The 25347-nt window shown below is 35.5% G+C and overlaps 1 protein-coding gene across 6 annotated transcripts in view; it reads right to left on the bottom strand.

Annotated features, from left to right (window-relative positions):
- Fas1 (fasciclin 1 Fas1 domain-containing) overlaps positions 1-25347 on the bottom strand; it is a 379369-nt gene that overhangs the window by 119958 nt on the left and 234064 nt on the right. For all 6 annotated transcript variants that reach the window (XM_018450497.1, XM_018450496.1, XM_018450501.1 and 3 more), the window contains exons 4-6: positions 20601-20791; positions 5181-5311; positions 4280-4376 (exon numbers count right to left, since the gene is read on the bottom strand). In XM_018450497.1, coding sequence (XP_018305999.1) covers positions 4280-4376; positions 5181-5311; positions 20601-20791 — 419 coding nt within the window. The remainder of the gene's footprint in view (positions 1-4279; positions 4377-5180; positions 5312-20600; positions 20792-25347) is intronic.

Genomic DNA, 25347 nt, shown 5'->3' with positions numbered 1-25347 from the left:
CCCTTCTCGGCGGCCTCGATTTTCTTTGCTTTCCCACCAGTTCTTTTTTGCCTTTCTTTCTTTTCTTTCTTTCCTCGCTTTTTTTCGGATCCGGAGCCCGACGCGTCGCGTCGTATGTACAGGCGCGAAACTTTCGGTAATTTCTGACGGGATGGCTCGTTTAACTCCGGCTCGTTTTTACGCTCCAAGTTGGATTACGTGAGCGCGAACTATTGTGTGTAGTACGCGAGCTTGGCGTTGAAAATTGGAGAAAAAGTGGAATTCCGCGCCGAAGTGCTGCGATGCGAGCATAATGAAACACCGGAGGAGTCGCGAGTCGGCGGGATGCGCACGGATTCGCACAGCGAAATTCATAATTTTTAATTGTCCTTATTTCCGCCAAGAATTAATGAACGTTTCTTGAAACTACGTGAAAAAGGTAGAGTGAAAAATTTTAACGTGTGAAATTTGTACTAAGCGCCTTTAGAAAAGCGCTGTTAAAAAGCTTTTACAGCACTTTGACAATAATAAACGTTTCACGTTCAAAATTAAGTAATAAAAACGTAACAAAATAATTATACAATAATTAAAAAATAAAATGTCTAAATTTCTTGCCACATAGGAAAAAATCTAGTTTCCAATTAATTGGAATTCTGATAGATTCAACCAAACAACAAAGTAAATATACAAATCAGACATTTACGGTTAAATCTATATCAAATATTCATAGAGACAATCAGAAATTCAATTACGGTACCATTCTTATATAAATTTCATACTGACCAATTAATCATTTAGTTTGAGTATTAAAAGTACAATTAACAAAAGTTTTATACTAGCACGATAAAAGTTCTGTTAAAGTGATTAATTGGACTGCAGTACTACACCGAAAAAAAAACTAAATTTTTTAAAATATTTATTGAAATAGTTCTAAGTAAATATTTACTAAACGTAATTTATTTCCTAAACATATATTTATTTGATGCAAGAACCATTAATTTTATTTAGCTATCTTTTTTATTTTGAATAAATATTTATTTACTGGAAGTAAATGTACAATTAATACTATTCAAAGAAATTAATATATATTAAGATTTAGTAAATTTTTTCTAGTGTAGGATTTTTTTTATGAGAGCAAAATTCTGATTAAATGGTGTGATAAAAATGCATTTTGTTCGTACTTTTTGTTGGTACAACTAGAACATATATACTTTTCTCACTGCACGAGCGGCGTTCTGTAACTTTCATGACATAATTCGATACGAAGTAAATACGCGTTTCCAATAAAAATCCATTCAAAAGAAATCTATCCGCACCGAGACGCGCCGATCGCGTAATTGAATTTCATTAATCGCCGGTCAGTTCGCGTCGAGCATCACGCCGATATAGTGGGTTCTCGTGCTGCAATCGCTTCACGATTTTTGCGGCTTTTCCGGATGAATTTCGCGTACAGAGACGAGAGTCAAAGTGGTGAATCTGGCGACGAGCAATCATGTCGGTAAATCAATCTGCTCGACCGCGATCAACGTGACTCTCGGTATTCGTAACGAGTTGCCATCGGATCGAGTTGCCATCGGCTCACGTTGCCATCGGCTCGACTGTTTTTCCAGGCCGTTGGAGCGATTCAATCTTTTACTCGCGTTTCGAGATACCCACTCGTCGCGAGGAGAATCGAGAAGAATCACTAGGACCATCGCGAAGAGAATATATTGAAGAATCGTCGTAATAAATTGATTGGGACCAAACACATATAGAATGAACTGCGCCATTCGTATCAAATATGGTCAACAAAAATGAGAGGAAGCATGAAGATGACCAATCTCTCTCATTCTCTCTCCCCATTACACCGTTGAATAGAAAGAGATAAAATTGGCCCTCTTCAAGTCCTTTCTCATTCATTTTTGTTGACCAGTTTGACACACGAATGGCGCAGTCCATTCTATGTGTCTTTGATTAGGACAAGTGATCTCGCTTCTCCATAATGTTGCGCTGTTCTTTTCTAGCTCTGAATTCTGAAGTAACTTTCGGATTCGTGACGGAATATCGAGGAGTATTCGTACGGCGTTCGCCAAAGACAGGCTGCTTGCTCGCGTTTGTTTGTGTCTCGTTTGGATTTGACTCGATGATCAGTGGTCTAGTTTTCGCCGAAGCATCAGTTTATACCTAATCGGCGTAGAATCAAAATTTAAGTCGATGGGAATACATTTGATTGCGCTCATTTCACTCCAGCTTCGATCGATAAAGTCACTACTTTCAATAGAAACAGCATATCGCGTCGAAATGAAACTCAATTGAGGACTTCGGTGGAACCTAGACTAGTGATGCATACACTGAAAAAAAAGATTGGCTGCTGCAGCAAATTAGATGGTAAAATATGGCATATCATTTTTAATTGGTTGCTGCGACCAATTAAATGCTATGCCATATTCAGCCAATCTTTTCTTTCAGTATATACAATTGTCGATGAGTCCTAAGCTTTAATTTCTGCGTTGATATTCTCCAAATTTTTCATCGTACAACGCAAAATTACTTATTATAAACTCATTCCACAATTGCGTAAATGTAATTGTAAGTGGTTGTAATTGTAAGGATTGACCAATTACAATCAAATATCAAGAGAATAGTCTACTGGTTGGGCCATAAGAAATTGATTAAAATCTCATTGTAAACGCCGCTTTGCAATTGTAGAACGGGCTTAAGGCTGTGGTCTGATTCACGCTTACAATGCTTATGAACATCAATTGTCCTCGTTTTTAATAAATAACAAAGATGACATTATTTCAAAAGCATTGTAAGCGTGAATCGGATCGCAACCTAAGTGAATAAATAGAGAAGATAATAAATAAATAGATAAGTAAATAAGAATAGAGAAAATAATAGAAAAATAGATTAAAAAAAACAGATAAACTTTAAATTATTTAGAATTTTTAAGAGAAAGTTCGACGCGACAGGCATTTTTCGAGATTCCTATCTAGTCGACACAAACTAATAGTAACATAATATCAGTCAATATTATATAATTTTGCACTTGATAATATAAATGTAATATAATACATGGTATTACGTAGCAATTACATTGTAAACGTAAAAATTATATTATTAATGTTATTTTGAACTTAATTGACGTCGACTAGTGTCGTTTGTATATAAAAATCCGAGACAGTTTGTTGTTCTTGTAACTTCTACAAAACACGTACACTAACTGCGTGCGCATTAATTGCGGCTTTATCATTTTATACCAATTTTTACATAGCCCGTCTGTAAAGGACACTGCCGCGCTCGGTACAATGTTTCTTCGACGTTAAAATAGATTTGCACACAATGTCGGAATGTCGCGTTTGTAATCCGACGTTTGAAACGTCTAAATGCCACGCGTACGTATCCGTACGGAATAATTTACATCCGCTGGTAAAACGTCATCCCGTGTAACGCCGCTGCAACATGGTGTTCCGTGCGCGGAACATTCCGAACGAGCGCGTAAATTTTGCGATATCTAGAGCCGTGCTATCGCCATGTCACGCAATAATCATTTCTTTTCAACATTGCGAACCTGGAAAATTCGTTTTAATCCGGAAGGTTCCCCCATGTTTAAAAATTTCAAAGAATAACGCATTATTATTACATTAAATAAATTCTGAATTTAACAAATCCTTTAAATAATATCTATTCTCACCAATGTAGATTTAACTTTAATCTCTCTTAACTTTAACTTACTTTTTATCTTGCTCTAAGAATTAGAAAAAATAATGAGTGAGTTAAGCCGAGAGAAAAGTTTAATTTATATTAGTACATTGAAAAAAGAGTCTAGTTACCAAATGTTGAATGAAATAATTTCAGTCAAATATTCGGTTAATATAACTAAAAATAATTTTACACTGAGCAAAATTTTTGATTGGAAATAGACGAACCAATAGATTCTATCATATCAATCAAAATTCTAGTCGAGATAACCAGACGTCCAATTATGATGACTGGAGTTTTGATTGATATGATCAGAATCTACTGGCTTATTTCCAATCAGAAATTTTTCTCAGTGTACTTTTTTAAATATTTAGTAAGTATTACCAAACATAACAATATAACCGATCATTTGAGAACAATTACTAAATATTTAGAAAAGTTAAATTATTTTTTATTACATTAACCAAATATTTAATTGAAATTATTTTACTTAACATTCAATAAAATTGCAACGAATGTGGTTGTGTTCGAATTTTTTAAGGGAAAATCAGTCGCGACGAGACATATTCAAATCATCCCCTCGGATGATCAATTCACGAAGGTCGCTAAAGCCGCTTACCTTGAAACCCTCGTCAACGGGAATGAAGAAAGTAAAACGACCTTCAGCCTTGTAGATAGATTCCTTCTTCTCGATGACAATCTGCTGTCGGAAGGTACTAGAAAGAAAAAGAAGGGTTAATTACGAAGGTAGTGTACGAGACGCGGCGACGTTAATAAGACAAACGAGAAAAGTTCGTGCATTTATTTACGTTTAAATGTACCAAGTTTTTATATTTATATTTAAATTAGAAGGACTGTGTTTTAATTGATGGGTCGACGTAATAATACTTTAAAATTGTCTATGGAACCGTTCGAGAGGATGAAGACAATCAATATAAGATAATTAGATCAGTATCAGGCCATGCATATTTTATGATACATTGGCTTTGTTCAACAGAGAAAACAACTTTGTAACTATTGTGAAATTCTTTAATATGATTGGTTTATTTAGATCTAGTGAGGAACTAGGAAAGACCTAAAATCATATTAAAGAATTTTACACAACAGAATTATATTAATTTATAAAATGCAGCTTGATCATATCGTAATAACTAAACGCGTGTCTGTTGCAGATTGAAAAGTATCTTTTTTAAAGCGATTTCCTTTTACGGTAAAGAATTCTTGAAATTCTCGAAAATTGATTTAGCAATAACTATCTAAAGATCTAAAAATACCGTTTAAAATCTAAGGATATCGTTTAAAAAGTAACATTTCAAGAACGCGATATACGTGTAAAAGCAGATTATCGTTTCAAGATTCGAGAGCGTGAAAAGCTCTCTTCTCTTCTTTTTCCGAACGCAATAAATGTCCTCGTTACTCTTTTATATCTGCCGCCAGACACTCTTACTACCGAAAACGATCGCCGTGTAAATAGCGAGTCTCTCGAACTCCGGCATTGATTTACTGAACAGTCTACTTACCGTACGCGATGGTCGCCTAAATTGAGATTCTCGCTCTGGTTCAGAAATTGAAAAGCGTTTGGGTTGTAGACCGGTGATTCCATTGAGTTGGATCGCACAGGCTCCAGCACTTCATTTATGATGTGCAAGACCTGAAGTCAAAGAAAAATTGTTCGATTGTTATTCAAGAATATTATCTCAGTTCGGAATTAATATTAAAATAATTTATAGCCTTATCAGAAATCAGGCAGAAATAATAAAGAAATTCGTAATACGATTTATTATTTATTGAAAGAAACGAAGTTCATTTCTTTCCGAAATTTTATAATATTTCTCTCCTTTAATTTAATGAACGGAGAAATATTTCGAGGAGATATCATAAGACTGTGTTTAGCAAAGATTTTCTGGAGAAATTACGTAATTGGTAAATGTAGGGATGCTGAACCAAGCAACCTCGGGATTAAGGTTTAGAGTCCCTAATTCTGACTTGCAAGGACCAAGTTAATCTCGCCAAGTTCGAACGGATCCATGAATCCGGCTGCGGCGGAGAAGATGAAGTGAGACAAACCGACGTCAAGCTCGTGATGCGAACTTGGCGGAAACCAAGTTGGTGGAAGAGAGACACGAAGATAAACCTTCAAGTCTGAAGTGGAGGAAGCGGAAGCGGCGAATAAACGCGGAATTAGAGAGAGAGAGGACAGAGAGAGACTAGGAGGAGCACGTTGCAAGTATTTATCCTGTGGCGACGAACGTCGACTATATCGGATCTGTCAGAAACAACTGACGCTGCGCTTTAATAGTAAACATGAAGGAGAGAAAAACATATTTATTCACGTGTGTCTAGATAATACACTATGAAATTCTCTTCGACAAAAGACAGATTTTCTTTTTAAAAATAATATTTCGAGATAACGTTTCTTCAGTTTTACTTGACACAATAAATTCGACTGCGCATCCAGCTAGAAACTTTTATAGGGAAGATCATGTATGTAGTCTATATTGTAAATTTTAAATCTTCTGGAGTTGACATGGATTTATTGGACTTATTCAATTAAATCTCTTTGTCAAAAATGTCAAACAATTAATAAGCGCTCCTCGTCCTGATGAAATAAACGGCAAGCTTCACGAAACGGCGATAATCCGCAAAACGGCGATAATCCGGTGCCTCTGAAGAAAATACTCGTGAAAGTCTCAAAGGTATTATCAAAAGTATCGTCAAACAATTAAATTTTTTTCATGTTACATCTGCAAAAATTTGGATTATTCTTATTAAAATATACTTAATATTCATCCTTTTTTTTATACGAGTTATATCACTTCGGTTTATTAAAATTAATTAATGCCTTAATTAGTTCTTTTAGCTTAATTTACTAGAACTATTTTTAATTTTATTAAGAAACTCTAGAACTCTTCGAGGTGCAGCCAGAACTGTAAGAAAGTTATTTTTTTATTCAATATGAGTTGCTAACTTTACAGAGATTTTTAACTAACATAAATTAAACAGAGATCTTACAGACTCAGCATCAGTAACTGTTACAGATTTTGACGTCAGCTTCGGAGAGTATAGAAAATATATTGTACGAGATCTGCCGAAGAAAGAAAGAGAAATGCAATAGGTTTTTTTTACAAACTCTTTTCTCTCTCTTTCTCTATTACGTACATGCTATTTCACGAAAAAGTCACTGGAAAGTGATAAGATGTAGAAACTGTTACCCCTTTGCGCGTCCCCATCGGGAACAAGCACCATCATTTACCATCCTGAAAAGGAAAAAGTTCACGACTAAAACGTTGCCGCTGCTATTTATTCGCTCTCACCCGCGATCGTCCTGACTCCCTTATCTCGCGAGGGATATTCTGTTCCTATAGCTGTTTGCTCGGCTTGCTCCGTCAGGAAAGAAAAGGGAAACGGAAGAGGAATAAGGGCGTTGAGAAAACATAAGCGTCGAAGTTGCAATGCCCTGAGCGATTTCGCCTGTATGTTCAATATTGAGATATAGTTTTTCGAACGTTCTGTATTGATAGAAACGTCCCCTTACTAGAATTTTATTTAATATCCATAAACTTAATCTTTTAGCTGTTATGGTTTGCTACAACATATATCTTAAATAATATAATTAAATTCAAGACACATCCCAAGAGAAAAGGGGACGGGGAAGATAGAAGAAGAGAGGGAAGCGAAGAAACTAATTGAAACGCTGAGAAACTGTATTAATAAGCGACGATGATAATGGAACTAAGTTAACATAATAATTCATCAGAAACTGTTTTCTCTGCATTACTTCCGTATCCACTGTTGAATTATTACAGAGACCGTTCGATATACGGTATCACGGATAAATTATATTTTGGAATTATAAAGTATCTTCTATATAAAATTCATATTTAAAATGTTTGAAGATTTAAAAAACATGCAGATTTGATAGGAGCGTTCATGGAGTAGATAATTAAATATCCGCACGATCCATCGTGGCTGCGCCGACAGTTTTAATACGAAACATCCATCACAATGTCTAAAGATGAAGGGGGAAGGGAAAAAAAGAAGAGTCGTACGGTTGTACGGAAAGTTGGCGCCTATGAGCTCTCTGAGGGGGAGAGAAAATGTGGGTAACGTGGAAGATCGTATGATAAGAGGAGCAAAAGGAAGACAACGAAGGAGCGTGTCCCATTTATCCAGCGTAGTCGCAGAAAAAGACAACGACGGCGACGGGGAAGGTGGAGAGTATGGCGGTTGGCTAGAAATGAATCGTTTTACTCACCGAGAATGAGAGAGGAAAGCGAAGTTTGTGTGTTCCTTACGGGATAAGACGGGCCGAGCTAGGACGTCCATTTATCTTGCTCGCGGTCGCGAGTCGTCGGGGGAAGAGAGGTAAGAAGAGATCGAACGTTCGCCAGCGCAAGACGAATCCTTAATTTTTCGCGCGGTTACCTACTCTGCGCGTCTGATTTTTTCGCGTAACAGTTGAACGTCGGGAAGACATTAGGGGTGCGTTCCGAGTTACGCATGAAGCGCATGATACATCATTTGTCCTTATTGTTTATCAATTAAGGAGGTTTCTCCAGTCATAAAACATATATATTAATATTTACGCTTTAAACAAACTACATACATGTGAAAGTTCATAGCATTCTGTTTTCATTGAGCAACACATTTTTATAGATTATTTATTTTATTTGTTATTAGTTTTATTGTTATAAACAAAAATTTTTTTAATAATATAACAAAAATCTACATTTTTTTATATAAATATATTAAGTACTAAACATGATTTATGTAAAATTTCATTGAGAGTCACCAATTAGTTTATAACAAATAAATATTTTATTTACTGAACAATTAATGTCGCATCTCAATGTAACTTTACATAAATATTTTTGAATTTATATAGCACTTATATAAAAAAATTGAGATTTTTATCATTATTTTGTAATACATTTTCATATATTTCTATTAGAGTACAAATTAAAAAAATATTACTTTGGTGTGTATTGAAATAACTTTTGATCCAAATGGTCAAAGAATTTGCAAAAATTCAGGGATGCTTCTATTTTTATAACAAATTTATTCTCAAAATTTGATCAAGTTCCTATATTATGTCCTATATTATGTCAAATGACTGGAGGACCTCCTTAATAAAGAAGGATAAAACGATACATCATGCGCTTCATGCGTAACTCGGAACGCACCCTATAAGTCGCAGAGTACATAAGCTCTTTTAAACTTTAACTGAAACCCGAGAAATCATTCTAACAAAAAAATATAAGTGCGCGGATTATATTTAATATGTAGGTGTTGAATCTAATTCTCACCGTGTTGATATAAACATCAACATAAGGTGATTTTATTAGGAGGGTGATTTAGTTTTGACGGTTTTTTCCTCAAAAATTGATTTATTTAAACAACATATCATGTAACAGTTTAATAACTGTTGTACGATCAACATTTAATTCTTTGGCAAGTTCTGAAATAGATTGTGCTGAATTTTCATCCAATAATGCTTGTAAATCTGCATTTTCCAGTTTTTGTCGTTAACATTGAAATCACCACTTTTGAATTGACAGAATCAATATTCACATGTTTAATTGATGGAGCAACATCACAATAAGTTTCTATCACAATTCTATGACCTTCATATCTAAATTTTTAGATACTTCAGTAAAATCGTTTCTTTTATGTGATATTAAATTTAAACCCAGGTGTTAAATCTACATCATGTTGATGAGAATTACACTGTTAGAAATGTAATCACGAGCTTCCTTTACATGTAAATGAAGCTCGTGGTTATGAACGAAATTAAAAGCAATAAATGATTTAACTAAAAATTAAGTTACAGTAGTTACTTAAATGTAATGAACGTGTACATTAAATTTCATAAATTTTCATGAAAAATACATTAAATTCCATGTACACAAATATACTTTTCAGTTACAAATATATAAAATTGAACGTAATGTTATGAAATTATAATAAGTTCAAATTGTGTAACTTAAAAATACATTAAATTTCAGGAAATTTTTAACAGTGTATATAAACATCGCACGATATTAAATTCACACGTATATTTCTTAGAGTGTAAGATTTCTGCGATCGCAACAGGATACTGTATCGATCCCCACTAAGTTCCCGTTCGATCATATTAATTTCGCCCGTGCTTCTTTGTTACTGTCTAATTTCGCGCGAGTGGGAAGCACGCCGACCCACCGGTCGGCCTACCGCGGAGTATCGTAAAGTTAACGCTAATTAAACTTTACCGATAGTTGTGCCGAGCCACTCGCGACCTCTCTCCGAGCGAGCTCCTTCTTAATCAGCCCGGCTACCCATATTCGCGGTTGAGGATGGTACACGCGGGTACGAGTTATCATCTCGATACACAGCAGCCTGTGCTCGTTTATTTCTCCTGGGCGTCCCACCGCGAGATAATCACGATCTGTGCACATGTTAACGATGAATTATCGTATGCAATTACTTTTACGATAAACTCGCGTGGATATGGTTTTCGAAGCGGGGATTAAAATCGATTTGATCCCGATGTATTTCACTGAAAAATTATTGCCGGGATTTATTGGAGTGTTATCGATGCGTTATCATAGTTTAATTATCTTTCTATTACAATTTTTAACTGTGCACGGTTAGTTTTAATCGTGCTGGAACAATTTTCCGAGTCGTTACGCTTAAAATATCTGGCGCGTGTCACATTTTTCGGGAATAGTCCTTTGATGAAGTACTTGACATTTTGCGTAAATTTAGGAAATAATGGACCACGTTTCCAGTTAAAACCTTCCCGCTTTTCAATTAGTGCGAGAGGTAAAGGCGTAAGAGGGGAACGAGAAGAACAGTGGAGCGTTTAAGTTTGCAGTTGACGTACGTTAATAATTTTATACGCGCGGCGAGTCGCGGCTATTAAGTAATCAAACGCATTCTTTCCGCATGAATATTCTAATTAAGAAGAGAGAGAGAGAGAGAGAGAGAGAGAGAGCGCAGGGGTAATTCCATGCAAAGAGGAAAATTCCGAATTATGTAGCTCCGTGCGACGGCGAGTCATCGCCGGTATAGAAATCGCGCTAATTTTCATCCACCTGCTGCCGGTTTCTTGAGAGAAACTGTCGTACTTTTTCATCGTTCAATTATCATCGAAATGTATGAAAAAGAAATGTATAATAAGGAGAAGAGCGGGAAGAATTGCGACTGCTTTTCGACTTGCAAATGTTATTCTTAATGGAAATTAGTACGGACGGCTGATGTGCCCTTATAAATTACGATGGGCACAAATCTGTGAATCGAAATTGAATTATTAATCTTTAAAACATGAGATCTCCTGCTTACGATCGAATTCTGGTTGGGAATTCGTTAATGCACGGCGACCGAGTCAATGGATGATCGAGCGGAGAAATTGCGAACGGAAATTGGATTATCTCCTTTAAGGTCACTCCGAGATTCATTGAATCTAGCAAGGGAGAAGGGAGAGAAAAGAGAGATGGACGTACAGTTGGCTCTCGTACGAAGTGGCGCGGATTTTTGTGTTACATCCCTTCTCCGACAACTTTTATTTTCTTGCCACCTCTTCTCTATCCTCTTTACTTTCCACGATGAATGACCTTTTCTTCTACCCTTTTTCTCTATGTCTTTGCGGTACTTTGTTTTTCTTATTTTCAGTGAAATTCCATCGGCCGTGTCTATCTCAAATGTATTTTTAACAGGTACTGATAGTACTTTTATTTTTAACTCACGGATACAGGTGGTTGCTCTTATTTTCGAATTTATCTTGCTTTAATAAAATACTTAAGGATAATTGAAGTAAGATTATATATATATATATATATGTAGATGCAAATTTTCTTATCAATTTTACGAGATATTGATTTTACGGTTATATTCATTCAGCTTTGAGCCAATCGCTTAATTCATATCATTCCTCGTTCATTATTCCAGACAAACAATTCTCTCACTTTAAACTCTATCACAGTAGAATTGCTCGCACTAAAACATGCTTTATCTGAGTTTTATCGCGTTCCAATGTTGCCAGATGGTCCGCATGACTATCCCCTGAATTTATTTCGTTTCCCCCTAAAAATCCCCCACTTAAATCTCCTAAAATTCCTTAAACGTTCAAAACAACTCCAAGAGATCGATTCTGAGGTGAAAATTACAAAAATGAGAGAGAGAGAGAGAGAGAGCGAATTTAAAAGAATATTTATATTTTAGTTAACCTAGTAAATTTGCTCATTTTGTAATTTTTCACCTTGTTTTAAGATACAGAACCGACGTTCGGAATAATGATCATGTAACTTTTTCTCTAGAACAGAAACTTGAAATGCGAAAATTTTTACATATACTATATGTATGAATAAATCTGTTAGTGTTGCTTGAAATCTCCTAAAAATTTTTGCACTTAAAATGAAGTAAATATATGAAGTATCAAAAATATTATCAAAAATCAAAAATATAAAACAAATACAAATACTACTTTTAGTAATTTTATAAATTTATTGTTTTATAAAGCCCGATCTACCTAAAACGCAGAACATGAATCGCAGATCCTCAATTTTTAAACTGACGCTTCAGATTAGCTGTTACACCAAGTTTGCAACTTGCGACCCACGTTCTGCGTCTTATGTAGATCGGGCTTCATAAAATAATAAATTAGAATTAAAGTTTTTAGCAAATGTGTTTATGCACACATATGCACATACACATATTATACACATACGTATACATACATACGTATATGGTACGTATACATATAGGTACACATCCTTCCTGAAAATTTTTTAAATCCCCTGAAAAATATCCCAAATAATTTTTCACCCTATTTGTCCTCTGACACGACTAAAAATTCCCTAAATTTAGGGAAAAATGCCCCGATCTGTCGCGTTCAAGGTTATCTCCGGTTATTTTAAAACGTATTTTTATGTTCTCACTATTGATCGGTTTACGAGCGTTTCTTCTCCTCTCGACGGCAACATGAACTTCCCAACTAAGCGACTGGCATCTTTATTTCCCGCAAAGTCCAATACGAAACACGCCCCACCATCCGCGAAAAACTTCATCCCTTACTCGCAACTATTCCACCAAGCGCGCTCGCGGTGGCTGATTTTCAATTCTCCCCTTCGCGGGTAAACTGCTTGCACCACTGACTCCTTGGTGCACTCAAGCACTCCCGATGTCTTCTTCCTCCCTTCCTTCCTCTCTCTCTCTCTCTCTCTCTCATACACACACACACACACACACACAGCAATCGTTCCCGTCATTCCACCCCAGTATTTTTCCCCTCCATTAACCGTAACTCTTTAGGCGATCCTGCTGGCGTCGGTGTAGTTATTCGGACTGGAATTTCTTTAGATTGTTAGAAAACAGGAGCAAAGCGCTGGCTCGAGGGGCTGCGTTCCAGGGATGTATAATGAGATCAAAACCCATACCGTCTTTTGAGATTAAAAACACCGTCTCTCTTTCTTCCTTCTCATTTCCCTCTCTTTCGCTTTTCCATCGTTCGCGCAATGCGGTTCACCCTTTTCTCTTTGCAGCACGACAAACTTCGCTAAAATTTTGACGTTCGCTGCTGCAATTTGCAAATTTTCTATTTTATTAGATTGTGGACGCGGATTATAAAATAAGTTCAGGAATGAGATGGAGCGAAACCATTTTTGCAGTTTCCTATTTAGGAGAGAGGATTCGGTAACAAGATTCGTGTCGAGACTGCGGGCTGATTTCTGTACTTACAAGAAACTGAATAGAATACCATTTGATCGACAGGAAGTAATATATATTGTATCTTCCGGAAACAGAGGGGACGACAACAAATCTGCGAATATATTCCCAAATTGGATCGGAACCTCTCGAATTCCTCTCGTTCTTACGAGCAGGCTGACGTAAAACCGGCCATAACTCCGGGGATGGAGAGTCTCCTCCTTCTCACGTTCTCCCCTTTTATCTCGACTTCCTGTGCGTCCGTCAGGAAATCGAAGCTTGGGAGAGGATTTCTTAAGACATCGTAAAATCCATATCTTCGGAAAAATTGTACGATAAAGCAATTGCGAAAAAAGGGCACGCCAGTCAAACTTCCACGAATATCTCCCTACAAATTGAATTTCCGAATACTGAAATGTATCGAGAATTATGATTATTGAGAAATCGATTAAATCGAACACTTTAAAAACGAATCACTTGCCTAGTGAACTGGATGCAACAAAGAATGCAGGCCACGTTTTCGCCAATAAAACATTAATCCGATGCATAAGAGATAAGACGGAATTAACTGTAAGTTATTTACGGCGGACTTAAAATACGCATCGACCCGAACTATATTTCTAATCCGGTGTATCGTAAATACAGTGTCCATAATCATAAAGTGCCGGAACAGACAGTTACGAGAGAGCCATTCGCTGAATTGCAACGCGATCGACGTTGCAACGTATAGACGGAGAAGGTTTGCGTAAAACTCGCGAGGAGAATACCTATATGCCGTGACAACAGTACCGAATTTATCGAGTTTAAATTTAATGAGGAAATCGATATATTGAATGGATAGACGAGATGGATATTATAAGTTAGCTGAACAAAGTGAGCAGAATCAATTCTAATTAATATTTTTATTGGTTGCTCATTTGTTGCTAAAAAGTTGCTAAAGAAAAAATTCGCTGTGTTAGTTTTCTTAAAAAATGATGCTCCACTAAAGAGAGAGAGAGAGGAAGATTAAGTTAGCGGAATAATATATACACAAAAACGAAATTGTACTCAACAATAAATAGGAATTTGCTGCTAATTTATTGCTGTCGAAAATCCAAGTTTCGAATCTGTTACTTGCAAAATAAATGTAAATAATAACGAAAAACCTTTCAGCGTTCAATTTTAAACGAAATAACATAAAATTTTTTACTTGTATTTTCTTCTTGAACCACCTGCATGTTGAGAGGCTTTTCGTTGTTATTTACACGTATTTTGCAAGCAACAAATTTGTAACCTGTATATTTCGTGAGCAACAAATTCAGAAAATATCTGTGCACCAAATTTAAGCGAGCAACACATTTTTTATTAATATTTTACTTTTGTACCGCCTGCACGCTAAGAGATTTTTCATTATTATTTTCATTTATTTCGCAGGTAACGGATTTGAAACTTTGATATTTCGACAGCCAAATTAGCAACAAGTTCCTACGTTATTTTTAAGTAGAATGTCGTTATACGTATATTATTCTGCTAACTTAATTTTCCTTTAGAGGAACATCATATTAATATGAATTAATTCTGATCACTTTGTTCCGCTAACTTATAAAGGTGGACTATAAACGTGGTCAATAATACTGATCAGTAATACTGAATCAGTAATATACTGATAGTATGCATCAATATTTTCAGTATTTTTACAACCTTACACAATCAGTATCATTAATAATATGTTTCACTTTTATAGTTTTACGTATACATTATTGTACTGTGATATACATATTGTGACATGGATCCTAATAAAGCGATACTGATACTCGAGAATCAACATTCAGATCGTCATTAATATTCTACGTCAATCCATCAATGACTACATTTACACGACACCCTTAATCGGGTTTAATAACATCCATAGTTACGAAATTGGCCAATCACAATCGTTCCATTCTTCCGAGGAACAGTTATGATTAGCCAATTTCATAACAACGGATGTTATTAAACTCGATTAAGTGGGCTGCGTAATAGAGGTCAATATTAATCACACACAATCAGTATAATATTGTCAATATTTGTTAATACCGATAGTATTATTGACCGTGTAGAGTCACCTTAAAACGTTCCATTATTAATACTGCTCGAATTGTATCAATATATGTAATTCGAAAACAAAATTTCAACAATTATCAATTTTAATATAGACTTTAAATAGACTTTTTTTTAAATAGAACTTAACTAGACTTTAATAGACTTAAGGGGATCCTAAAGCAGTCTGTATTACCGACTAAATCATATAATTTTTGTATAACAAATACTTTTTTCTCTTTCACAAATTCGAAAATCCTTTTCCAGGATTAAAGTATACGCATTAATACGTGTTTGTGAGGTGGAGTTTATACCGAGAATGACCAAAAATTTCAAAATTGATATATTTTTTACCATTACTTAGGCTGCGTTCGGAAACGTTGCTCGGATGCCTTCGATGCCTCGGATTCATCACCTATCCTTATTTAACATTTAATGTTAAATCAGAGGCAATCCGAGCGACGTTTCCGAACGCAGCCCTAATGTAACATGGCGTCTCAAGCTGTCAAATCGTGACATTTGCTTGGTACGAAAGTTTTGCAACCTGTAGGTACTTACGAAATAGTCATCCACAAACACGTAATTTGCACGAACAAATAACGTCGAGTTCTTAGAATTAGACTTAGACGCTTTATCGCGACGAATTTGTTATACAAAAATTGACATGAATGTGCGACTGAATGTATCATAAGTTGCGTGAGATATTGGTGTGGTATAGAGATCCTATAATTAGAGTTTGGCGAAAGCGGGCACAACTTCTGATTGGTTCTCTACCTTGGCCCACTCGGTATTCTTCGGATAATTTCGTACATTGTCGGAAAACGAGTGTAAAGAATAGAAAGAGATAGATAGCTACAAGCAGATGAGTAAAACCTGTGTCAAAGAGGTCGTTCCAAAATCTCGAACAAAGAGAAAATTAACAAATTACAATTACACAATTCGGCCAATTGATCAACTTGATTGGTTTCTTCAGGTATTGTCGTCACGTATTCTAACACTTTCTGCACATGCGTTCATACGAGAAAGCAATATCTGTTATCTCTCTCTATCCGCCATTTTTGGTCCACATTCGCCAAACTCTGATTATAGGATCTCTAATGTGGTAGTATAGAGACACACACATGTCGATGCGCTGGAAAAACAGTGCCATCTAGTGATTTTGTCGGAGTTCGAGCTTCGCTTTAGGATCCCCTTAAATAGAAAATATCACGGAACTTGGAAAAAAAGTGTCATGCCGATAATTTATCGCATTTCCACCAACATTTCTCGTTAGTTCTAGCAGAATTCAAAAGTTAAAAATGATGCAACATACTCAGATCGAAGTACGAACGCGTTCCAGTCACTATCATACGAAAAAAATTTCGACGTGTATCGTGACGATATCGAATAATTCTTCGCGACAAACTTCTGTAAAAAACGCATCACGATAAAGGGGATGAGATTTCGACGGAATATTTTTCTGTAAAACTCGAACGAAACTCCTTGCTTCGATCTGAGACACGACGGATAATGGAATACGTATGTCTATCGAGTATACGAATGGGGACAATGCGCATAAATCTATTCTCAAGTTGATAGATATGCAACGCGCTCGTGGGAGCGAGCACCAACTGAAAACGGATCGCTGACCCGTTCTATTGTTGAGACATTTCCTATTATAGTCATATATACGCTGAAAAGGAGTTTGCAATACTTTTATGTCTCCACTGGTCTACAGTTCTACAGGATAAAAATGTATATGATTTCTCTATAAAATTAGGTATTGATATAAGTCCAATATAAGTCAATATGCTTTTCTAAAAGCATATTGAATTTTCGCAGCAAAGTGAATCTTTGAATAACATAATAAAGGACAATTGGAACATAACATAATAAAGGAAGAAATTAAAAAATGAAGTACTAATATATGTGTGTGTGTGTGTGTGTGTGTGTGTGCGTGTTATAACATTTTGAAAATGAAACGTTTTTAAACGATTACACTGAAAGAAAAGATTGGCTGCTGCAGCAAATTAGATGGTAAAATATGGCATAGCATTTTTTATTGGCTGCAATCGCCAATTTTTTATTGCAGCAGTCAATTTCTGGTTGCGTTAACTTATCCGCAATGTCAGTACAAGATTTCGATAGGCTAACGCAAAAATTGGCTGCTGCAACCAATTAAAAATGCTATACCATATTCAATCTTTTCTTTCAGTGTAAGAAAATAATTTATAAAAAAATTTTTTAATAATAAATTTATATAATTTTTTTTTCTCTTTTTCTTCCCCTTTTCTCTTTCTCTTTTTATAATTTCTTTTTATAATCTCTTCTCTTTTTAAAATTTGAGATCTCTTACTTCAATCTAGATATTGTAAATATTTAATATATTGCGGTTATCGACTGTGATTATTTCACTTTCGTCTAACTATATGTACGTATCAAACACGCATTATTGAATCATCGTGCAATTAATAATTACGGATGATTAATGTAAGTTATTGCAACGTATCGTCGCCATCCTAATTGACGCACTCGCAATTATTAATGATAATATTACAATCAATCATTATCACTAATTTTCACGGAATGTACAACATGGAAATTATAGTTTTTACATCAAATTGGCTACACACAATAATTCAGCTCCTCATCACAGTTATCCTTGTTATCATGATATTTGCATGTAATAAATACATTAACAAAGTAATTTTAGCTATATTAAATGTAAATTAAATCTGATATGATACATTATAATTATCTGTGCTACCAAATTGAACTAAACATATATTTTCGCAATTCTCTCTTATTCTCTGAAAATAACAATAAATTGTAGAAACGCTAAATTTTTTCTTTGTAATTTAATGCATACACGATTTTTCATGAAGATAGAGAAAGAATGGTAGTTTTTGTCTTAGTTTGAACTCATATCTATTAAAAAATGGGGGGGAAAGACGCGATTTATAGACCGATATTTTCATACGCTGGTAACGAGCACGAAGTTGCCGAGGCAATGGAACTTGCGGGTTAAGTGGATGAGAAAAGTTTCCCTAATATTACCGGGAGGCAAGAGAGAGATTGATCTGCAGGAGAGCTCGTCGAAGGGATTAGTCGTAGCCCGACTAGTCCCGTGCGATTTTCATCAGGTGATGGTACTTTAACTATAGATTAAAGGATTCGTCTGGTAACCTGAAATGAGATCCGCCTTCTCTACGAGACCGAAAACCCAAATCAGCCAGCGGATACGATGAAAAGGGGGCTACATCATTGGCGACGAATTTACGGGTAGGTATTTGAAAAAGACTCCAGTTTGATAGAGTCCCCATGAACCTTTAACGAATTTACTCGGCTGCATTTGAGCAAAACACTACACACGGTATACCGAATCGGGTCGAATTGCGTTGGTTATCCTTTCAAGGGACGGATTTATGTGAGATTTTAAGCAACCTGTGTGCATCGTATAACATGCCAATTTTGAATTTCTAAATTCATTCCAAAGGGAAATTCAGAGTTGGTTGGAAAAGTGAGTGGAAAAAAAAGCCATGATAAATTCCAGTTTTTATTCCACGATTTTGTCCAATGGAATAAATTAGAAAAAACTATTAAAAAGACGAATATGTAACACTAAAGGTGCAATTTCATGCAGCGAAGAAAGTTGGCTTTTTACCCCTATTCCATCAATTTTCGTATATAGCGAAGTTACGCTCAAAGTTCGATATTATTCAACTAATAGCGCTCAATACATCGAGTATGTAAAAGAATATACCCGTATAGTAGCAACTACAGCTGCAACAAAGATTCGGAGGCGACGCATAGCTGTTGCAATTGCTAATATACAATTATCATTAAAAAAGAAAAAGTACTGGATAACATCTATTTCCAAAAATCGCAGCGAACGTGGCTTTTTCTTTGTTTCGCTTCCAAAATTAATTGAAAGACATACGATTCCATGAACATGACATGACATGTCATATATTTGAGCGATGTCCGCTATTAGTTGAACAATATCGAATTTTGAGCGTAACTTCGTTGTATACGAAAATTGATGGAGTGGGGATAAAAAGCCAGCTTTCCTTCGCTGCATGAAATTGCACCTTAAGATATATTCACATAATTTTATGAAAAAAGATATTTTTGCTTTAATTAGTAAATCATACTAAACAATCTATGAGTTTAAAGAAAAATGAAATTAATAGTAACGAATCAATAGTAATAAAATCTTATAATAATAAAATATCTTTTTATTATTTTTTATTTCAAATTAATATTTGAAATACATTTTAAAATGAAAACTTTGGAAATATAAATGTTACTAAATGTTATATTAATTTTTAACGAGAAAAATAGTAACAGAATTACAAATGTTTATTAACATAGATTGGAGCTGCCTGTAAATTAGAATCGATAAAAAGATTTACTATTTATTTTATTGTTTTTAATAAAACAGATCAATTTAATTTTTATCAGTTTTAATTTACCACATGCGAAATTTTACAACTTTGGCAATTATCCTTTCGTAAATAAATTCCCATTTTGATTGTCGTTCTCGTTCGATATTTAATTGAAAGACAAGAGGCACGAGATCGTCCGTAATTCTCAAATAACTTACAGTTCGACGCGTTGATTATTATAAATCGGACGTTAACACACTGGGTTTAATTTGCAAGGAGTTGTGAAACCGTTAGACGTTCCATCGATAACTGAGCTGATGACTCTCGCGAGAGAGTGCGAATGCCAGGAAGCGCCATTCGACATTATCGAGGCCCGCGATATCCATCAGCCTAATGGTCTCGCAGCTAAGGTGAACGCGTGTAAAGCTCATTAAAAGCTCGTTAGAAAGCCGCCACCGGCATACCGGGACGGTTGAAGTGGTTGTCGGGAAATCGGTTAGAAAAGTGGAGATCGAATGCGAAAGGAATAAAAACGATTGAGATAAACTCGCGATTTACTGAATTTATCGCAAAATGCACGATGTATACAGCAGCTGTATTTTTTGTGTAACGGCTGTAGTTGTTGCTTATTAATCTATACATATACAAGATCATTAGAGAGCTTTATGTACGTTCAATTTCTTATTTATTTTGCCGTACAACGCTATTTAAATTTCATTCCGGATTTCATTAAAAATAATAGATCCAGGTATTTTAAAGCTCACTAACGTTTACAAGTACTAAAATATAAATGCAAATATTATTGTCATAATATGACAATATAGAAATATTTACCTGAGTCATGGTGTCGCCGTTAACTTTCAATTTCGACTGGAAATTGCTCTGCTCCAAGAGGATCATTGCGTTGTTAATGTAAACGTCCACGCCGTATTTGCCTGGTCTCCTGGTGATCCACAGGGGTGGGTTGCCCTCCAACTCGGAAGATATCGAATCCCTCAGCTCCTCGATTGTCAAAGGCCGGTTCGCTAAAATCAACAAAGACGATATCTTGTTAGTATTTTGTAGCTTCATAGAAATACCTTGGATGTTTGAAATGTTTCTTTTTTTATTGTTCTGAAGATGAATGCGCTTCGAAGGAGCTACTTGAAGTTCAGGCTACCACAAGGATCGCGATTTAGTTCTTCAAGATTGCAAAGTTTTTAGTTCCTGAAGATTTTTATTCTCGGTGAAAAGAGACAAGGGAAGAGAAACAGAGAGAGGAAGAGCGAAAGAGAAAGAGAGGAAGAAGGACATACAAAGAAAAACGCTGAAAATAACGTAAATGGCGAATGGAATAGAAGAGCTGGAGATAGAGCAACTTCAAAAAGTCCACGGCGAAGCTACAATGCTCGTCGCTTTATTATCCCGTTACCGGAGAACGTCCTCGTAATCTTGAGGTTTTTTCTCTCATACGGACGGATAATAGAGAACGAGGGACGGAGACACATCCATGCTATTGTTATTTGATGTCACGTGAAAGTCAGCTGTGATAAAAGTTTAATCGAATTTTTAACGAAAGTAAAATATTTTTTCTTACATTTTTTCAAATTTTCTCAATTTTTTTTGTAATTTTATTAATCTTTTAGTTTACAAAAATCCCGAAAGCAATTTTCTTTGGATATATTTTGTAATAAATATCACGTACAATGTCTCTGATAAAAACTAGATAGAGAAAATCTTACAGAAAGATAAGAAGTACATTTTTGAACTTCAAACAAAAATCTTAAAAAAGATAGATAAAATCTAGAATACTAAACATCTATAGATAGAGAATTTTATTGCATGTCGTTTTATTAATGTAAATGACAATCAGATAAGCCATCCTCTGTTCTAAATTTCAACATTTTTCAGAATAAAATCAAAATTGCACTTTGGTGTACGAACAAACGGAAATTATTCTACCCTATCATGCTCTTATCTTAGCATGAGAATGTGCACGCCTCCCTTGAGTGCGACCTATTGAATATCGTGGCAACGGGTATTGTAGTTTCTAAGAACAGCCCTGCTCATGACACAACCGAGTATATGTACCGTTCCTCACAAGCTGGGAAAGTCCAATCTCCTCGAGGAAGAAAGCGGCTGGGCGGTAGTACTGCCAACAATGACGCTCATTACGAACGCTAGGAATTGAGTCCCCGTTTCGTAAACCACCGGCCGTTTTATCCCGCGAAAGTTTCCAGAACAAGAAAGCTGACGCCGTAAAATCTCATTCTCTCGACAGCGCAGTGACGATTCGAGTGGTGTTTTCCTTTCGAAAAATAATTCCCCTCGTCCGCGAGTTTCTCATGGAATTGAACGACGAAGCGACGTTTTATTCACGACGGAAATGTATTTCATGCTAATCATGTCCCAGACAACACGCAATGTCTAGAAGATGTCTTTATGATGTCCTTTAGATATCTTTTAGACCTGATTCCACAAATGTAAAATCAATTTTAAACCCAGATAACTTAACTTCTATCTTTTTCTGATTCTTGAAAATAGAAATAGAATTCAATGCTTGGAAATAAACATGTATGTCCCAAATATGTGTCAAAAGACGTCAAGTGAATCCACTTAGCACTACAAATGATTCAAAACATTTGATTGATTAATAAAAAAAAATTGTTAATTGTCTAATAAAAAATAATTTGTTGATTGTCTAATAAAAAAATGCTTCGAAGCATTTGTAGTATTAAGATGTCTTTATGACGTCTTTAGACACATATTGTCTGGAACCGCTCCTGATTCGAGGAAGTGTTACTTTGACACTTTTTAATTGTTTTGGATTCTCTCGCATCTTAAATTCTCACGTACTTTTATCTTCTCAAATTTTTAACGACTGCATGAACAGTCGTTCGTGCACTGCAGACGGAAAAATACGAGAACCTTTTTTAACGCGCGTAACTACGTCGGCGGTAATTCGCACGCGAGGAACTCGGACGATTCGCGCGTAAAACTGCGCAATAGAGTAATCGTAAAGTTTATGATCCGCCGTCATGTATAAATTGCTGAAACTAGACGATTACGACATCGGGAGAAGTCGCTCATTGCGTTGCCAGAGTAACATTTGATGGCTGCGATTCGAGGCGTAAAAGTCAAAGTCGGTTGGCTTTTGTAACGAGTGTCGTTTCTCGCGATATATAACAATGCAGTTACGCGATATACAGGATGAGGCCGTCAATCCATTGGAGACATTTTTTCCCCAGAGTATACGTATTAATACACTACGTGTATATTGAAAACAAATTTTACGTATATAATGATTCCTCTATCAGAAGAACCACATACTTAGGCAACTTTCGCGAGCTATACCTTATTAAGATAAATTTCTTTCGATATGCCGTTTTTTCAAAGTGAAGCGACTTCTGGCTTATCCTGTACGTACATATCGGAGAAGTTCACTGCTCCAGTCTAGAATGGCGCATCGTGCCACGCCATATAACGCTTTTATATCTCCGTGACGCCTCGTCAATCATCCCCGAATGGTTGCATGCTTGATCATTCTTCCGCTAGGTGAGGAGCTTCGGAAGGGGATGCGCGAAGCGCATACAGAAAGCGTTGTAGCTTCAATATATTACACTACGCGTGTGAATTTGAATGTAAACGATACTCGTTCTATCCCGCTGTTACTCCAAATGTCCTAATTTTTTAAGAAGAAAATCAAATTTTAAAAAATCAGCTACACTGAGAGAAAAATATATCATAATTGTGACTATAATTGCATGGTAAAATAATTATGGTTAGGAGCATCATTTTTATAGTTATTATTGCTATAATGTTAGTAACAATAACCTTATATGTATAGTTACAACATTTTATAGTATAATTTACTATATACAAATATGATTTATGTGTAAGATAATCATCCAATTAATTGAATGAATACATATTATGGTCATTATGATTATAATTTAGTGTTCAGATTACTATAATTCATATGATCAAAACAATTATAAATTTATGGTTGTCCTAAAAAATGACTATAAATTATAGTTAAATTAAAGTTATTCCAACTATTTTTTTCTCTCAGTGTACACTCAGAAAAAAAGTCTTGTTGATATGTGAAAACCTTTTTGTTGTCCTAACCAAAATTTGGTTATTCTAATCAATTTTTGGTTAGAACAATCAAGTTTTTGTTAGAATATATGACTAACGAAAACTTTTGTTTTGTCCTAAAAAAACATTTTATTTTATCATGATCAAATTTTGATCAGGACAACAAGAAGGTTTTTATCACACGGTCACATATCAACAAAATTTTTTTCTAGGTATAAAAAACGAAAAGAAATTTTGAAAATTGATTGTTTTATTCTTCCATTCTTCATTTTTTAATTTTTTATTACTTTATTTTTTTTTATTACAGATTTTTTTATACGTACTATTCTCTTTTACCTGGTTAAAATTTTATAAACTTGTATCTCAAATAGATTGTATCTCGAATATTTCTTGTTATATTGAATAATTTAGTGCAATGAAAAATTGCTAAATTCATTTATTCTTGGATCATCCTGGTAGTCCCATAAGAAAGCAGAATTTTTGCGAATCGCCGATAAGTCGGCATGGTAATGCAAGGCACGTTTGGAAATTGGTTAAAAGCAGCAATCGTATTATCGCGGGTCGAAATAGAGCTTTATTCGCGCCGACTGGATTTTTATAGCGCGTCTCCCGGCGCATTTTTCTTGTTGCGCCGGAGTGCTTTATGCGGCCGTGATCGAGTCGCGCAGGGCGTATGTATGCCTTTCAGAGGGCAATATCTCTGGCTTCGGGTACGGGGCTCTCGCGAGCATTTTGTCCCCCAGCAGCCGAGCCTTTCCGCTGCTCTTTCAACGAGAGGGACGCAGAGGGGGAGACGGGGGACTGCCCGAATGATTAAGCTGCCGATCGATTCGCATTTATTTTCTACCCCGCCACCCGCGATGGCGGGCGACGCGGGGCACAGGTGCTACGGCCAACCGCAAAACGAGAACAACTCGCGCAAAGCTGCTTGCGCATCGATTTATATCCCCCAACCCTCCTGCCTTCACCCTGACGTCTCTTCTGTCCCCTTTCGACGTAGCCGGAATCCGACTTTCGAACATGCACGTCGGTTACGTCTGATGAGGACGAATTGCGTTGTTGCTTTATTGAATGTTTATTCAAATGCGATAGAAATGGTATAGCCAGATATTTTGTCACATATTCTAGAGAAAAGTACTTTTTCAGAAGTACTTAGTATGTGAAATAATAATGATAGATAGAAAAATAGACGTAAAAAATGTAGCACTTCCTTTTTAATTTGTTGATTAAGGAAAATTAATTAACTTATCATTTGAAAAAACTTTTGCGGATAAGACGAATTAACTCATTAGAAAAATTTAAGGATTATAAAATTCGTATTTTTAATCATAATATTTTTATATAATACATTATAAGTATATTGTTTACTTATTTATCCAAAAACATCTGTCTTTAGTTTTAATATACAAGGTGTCTCATTTTAATTCAAATAATGCGTTAAGATTTCTCGAAAACTGTGGTAAAATGTTTCAAATAAAAGTTGTATGGTTCGGAGGGGGATATA

This window comes from Mycetomoellerius zeteki, unplaced genomic scaffold, assembly GCF_001594055.1.
Source record: "Mycetomoellerius zeteki isolate Tzet28-1 unplaced genomic scaffold, Tzet1.0 scaffold285, whole genome shotgun sequence".
NCBI lineage: Eukaryota > Metazoa > Arthropoda > Insecta > Hymenoptera > Formicidae > Mycetomoellerius > Mycetomoellerius zeteki.
The sequence above is the reverse complement of the archived record's forward strand: the minus strand, read 5'-3'. Positions and strand labels throughout refer to the sequence as shown.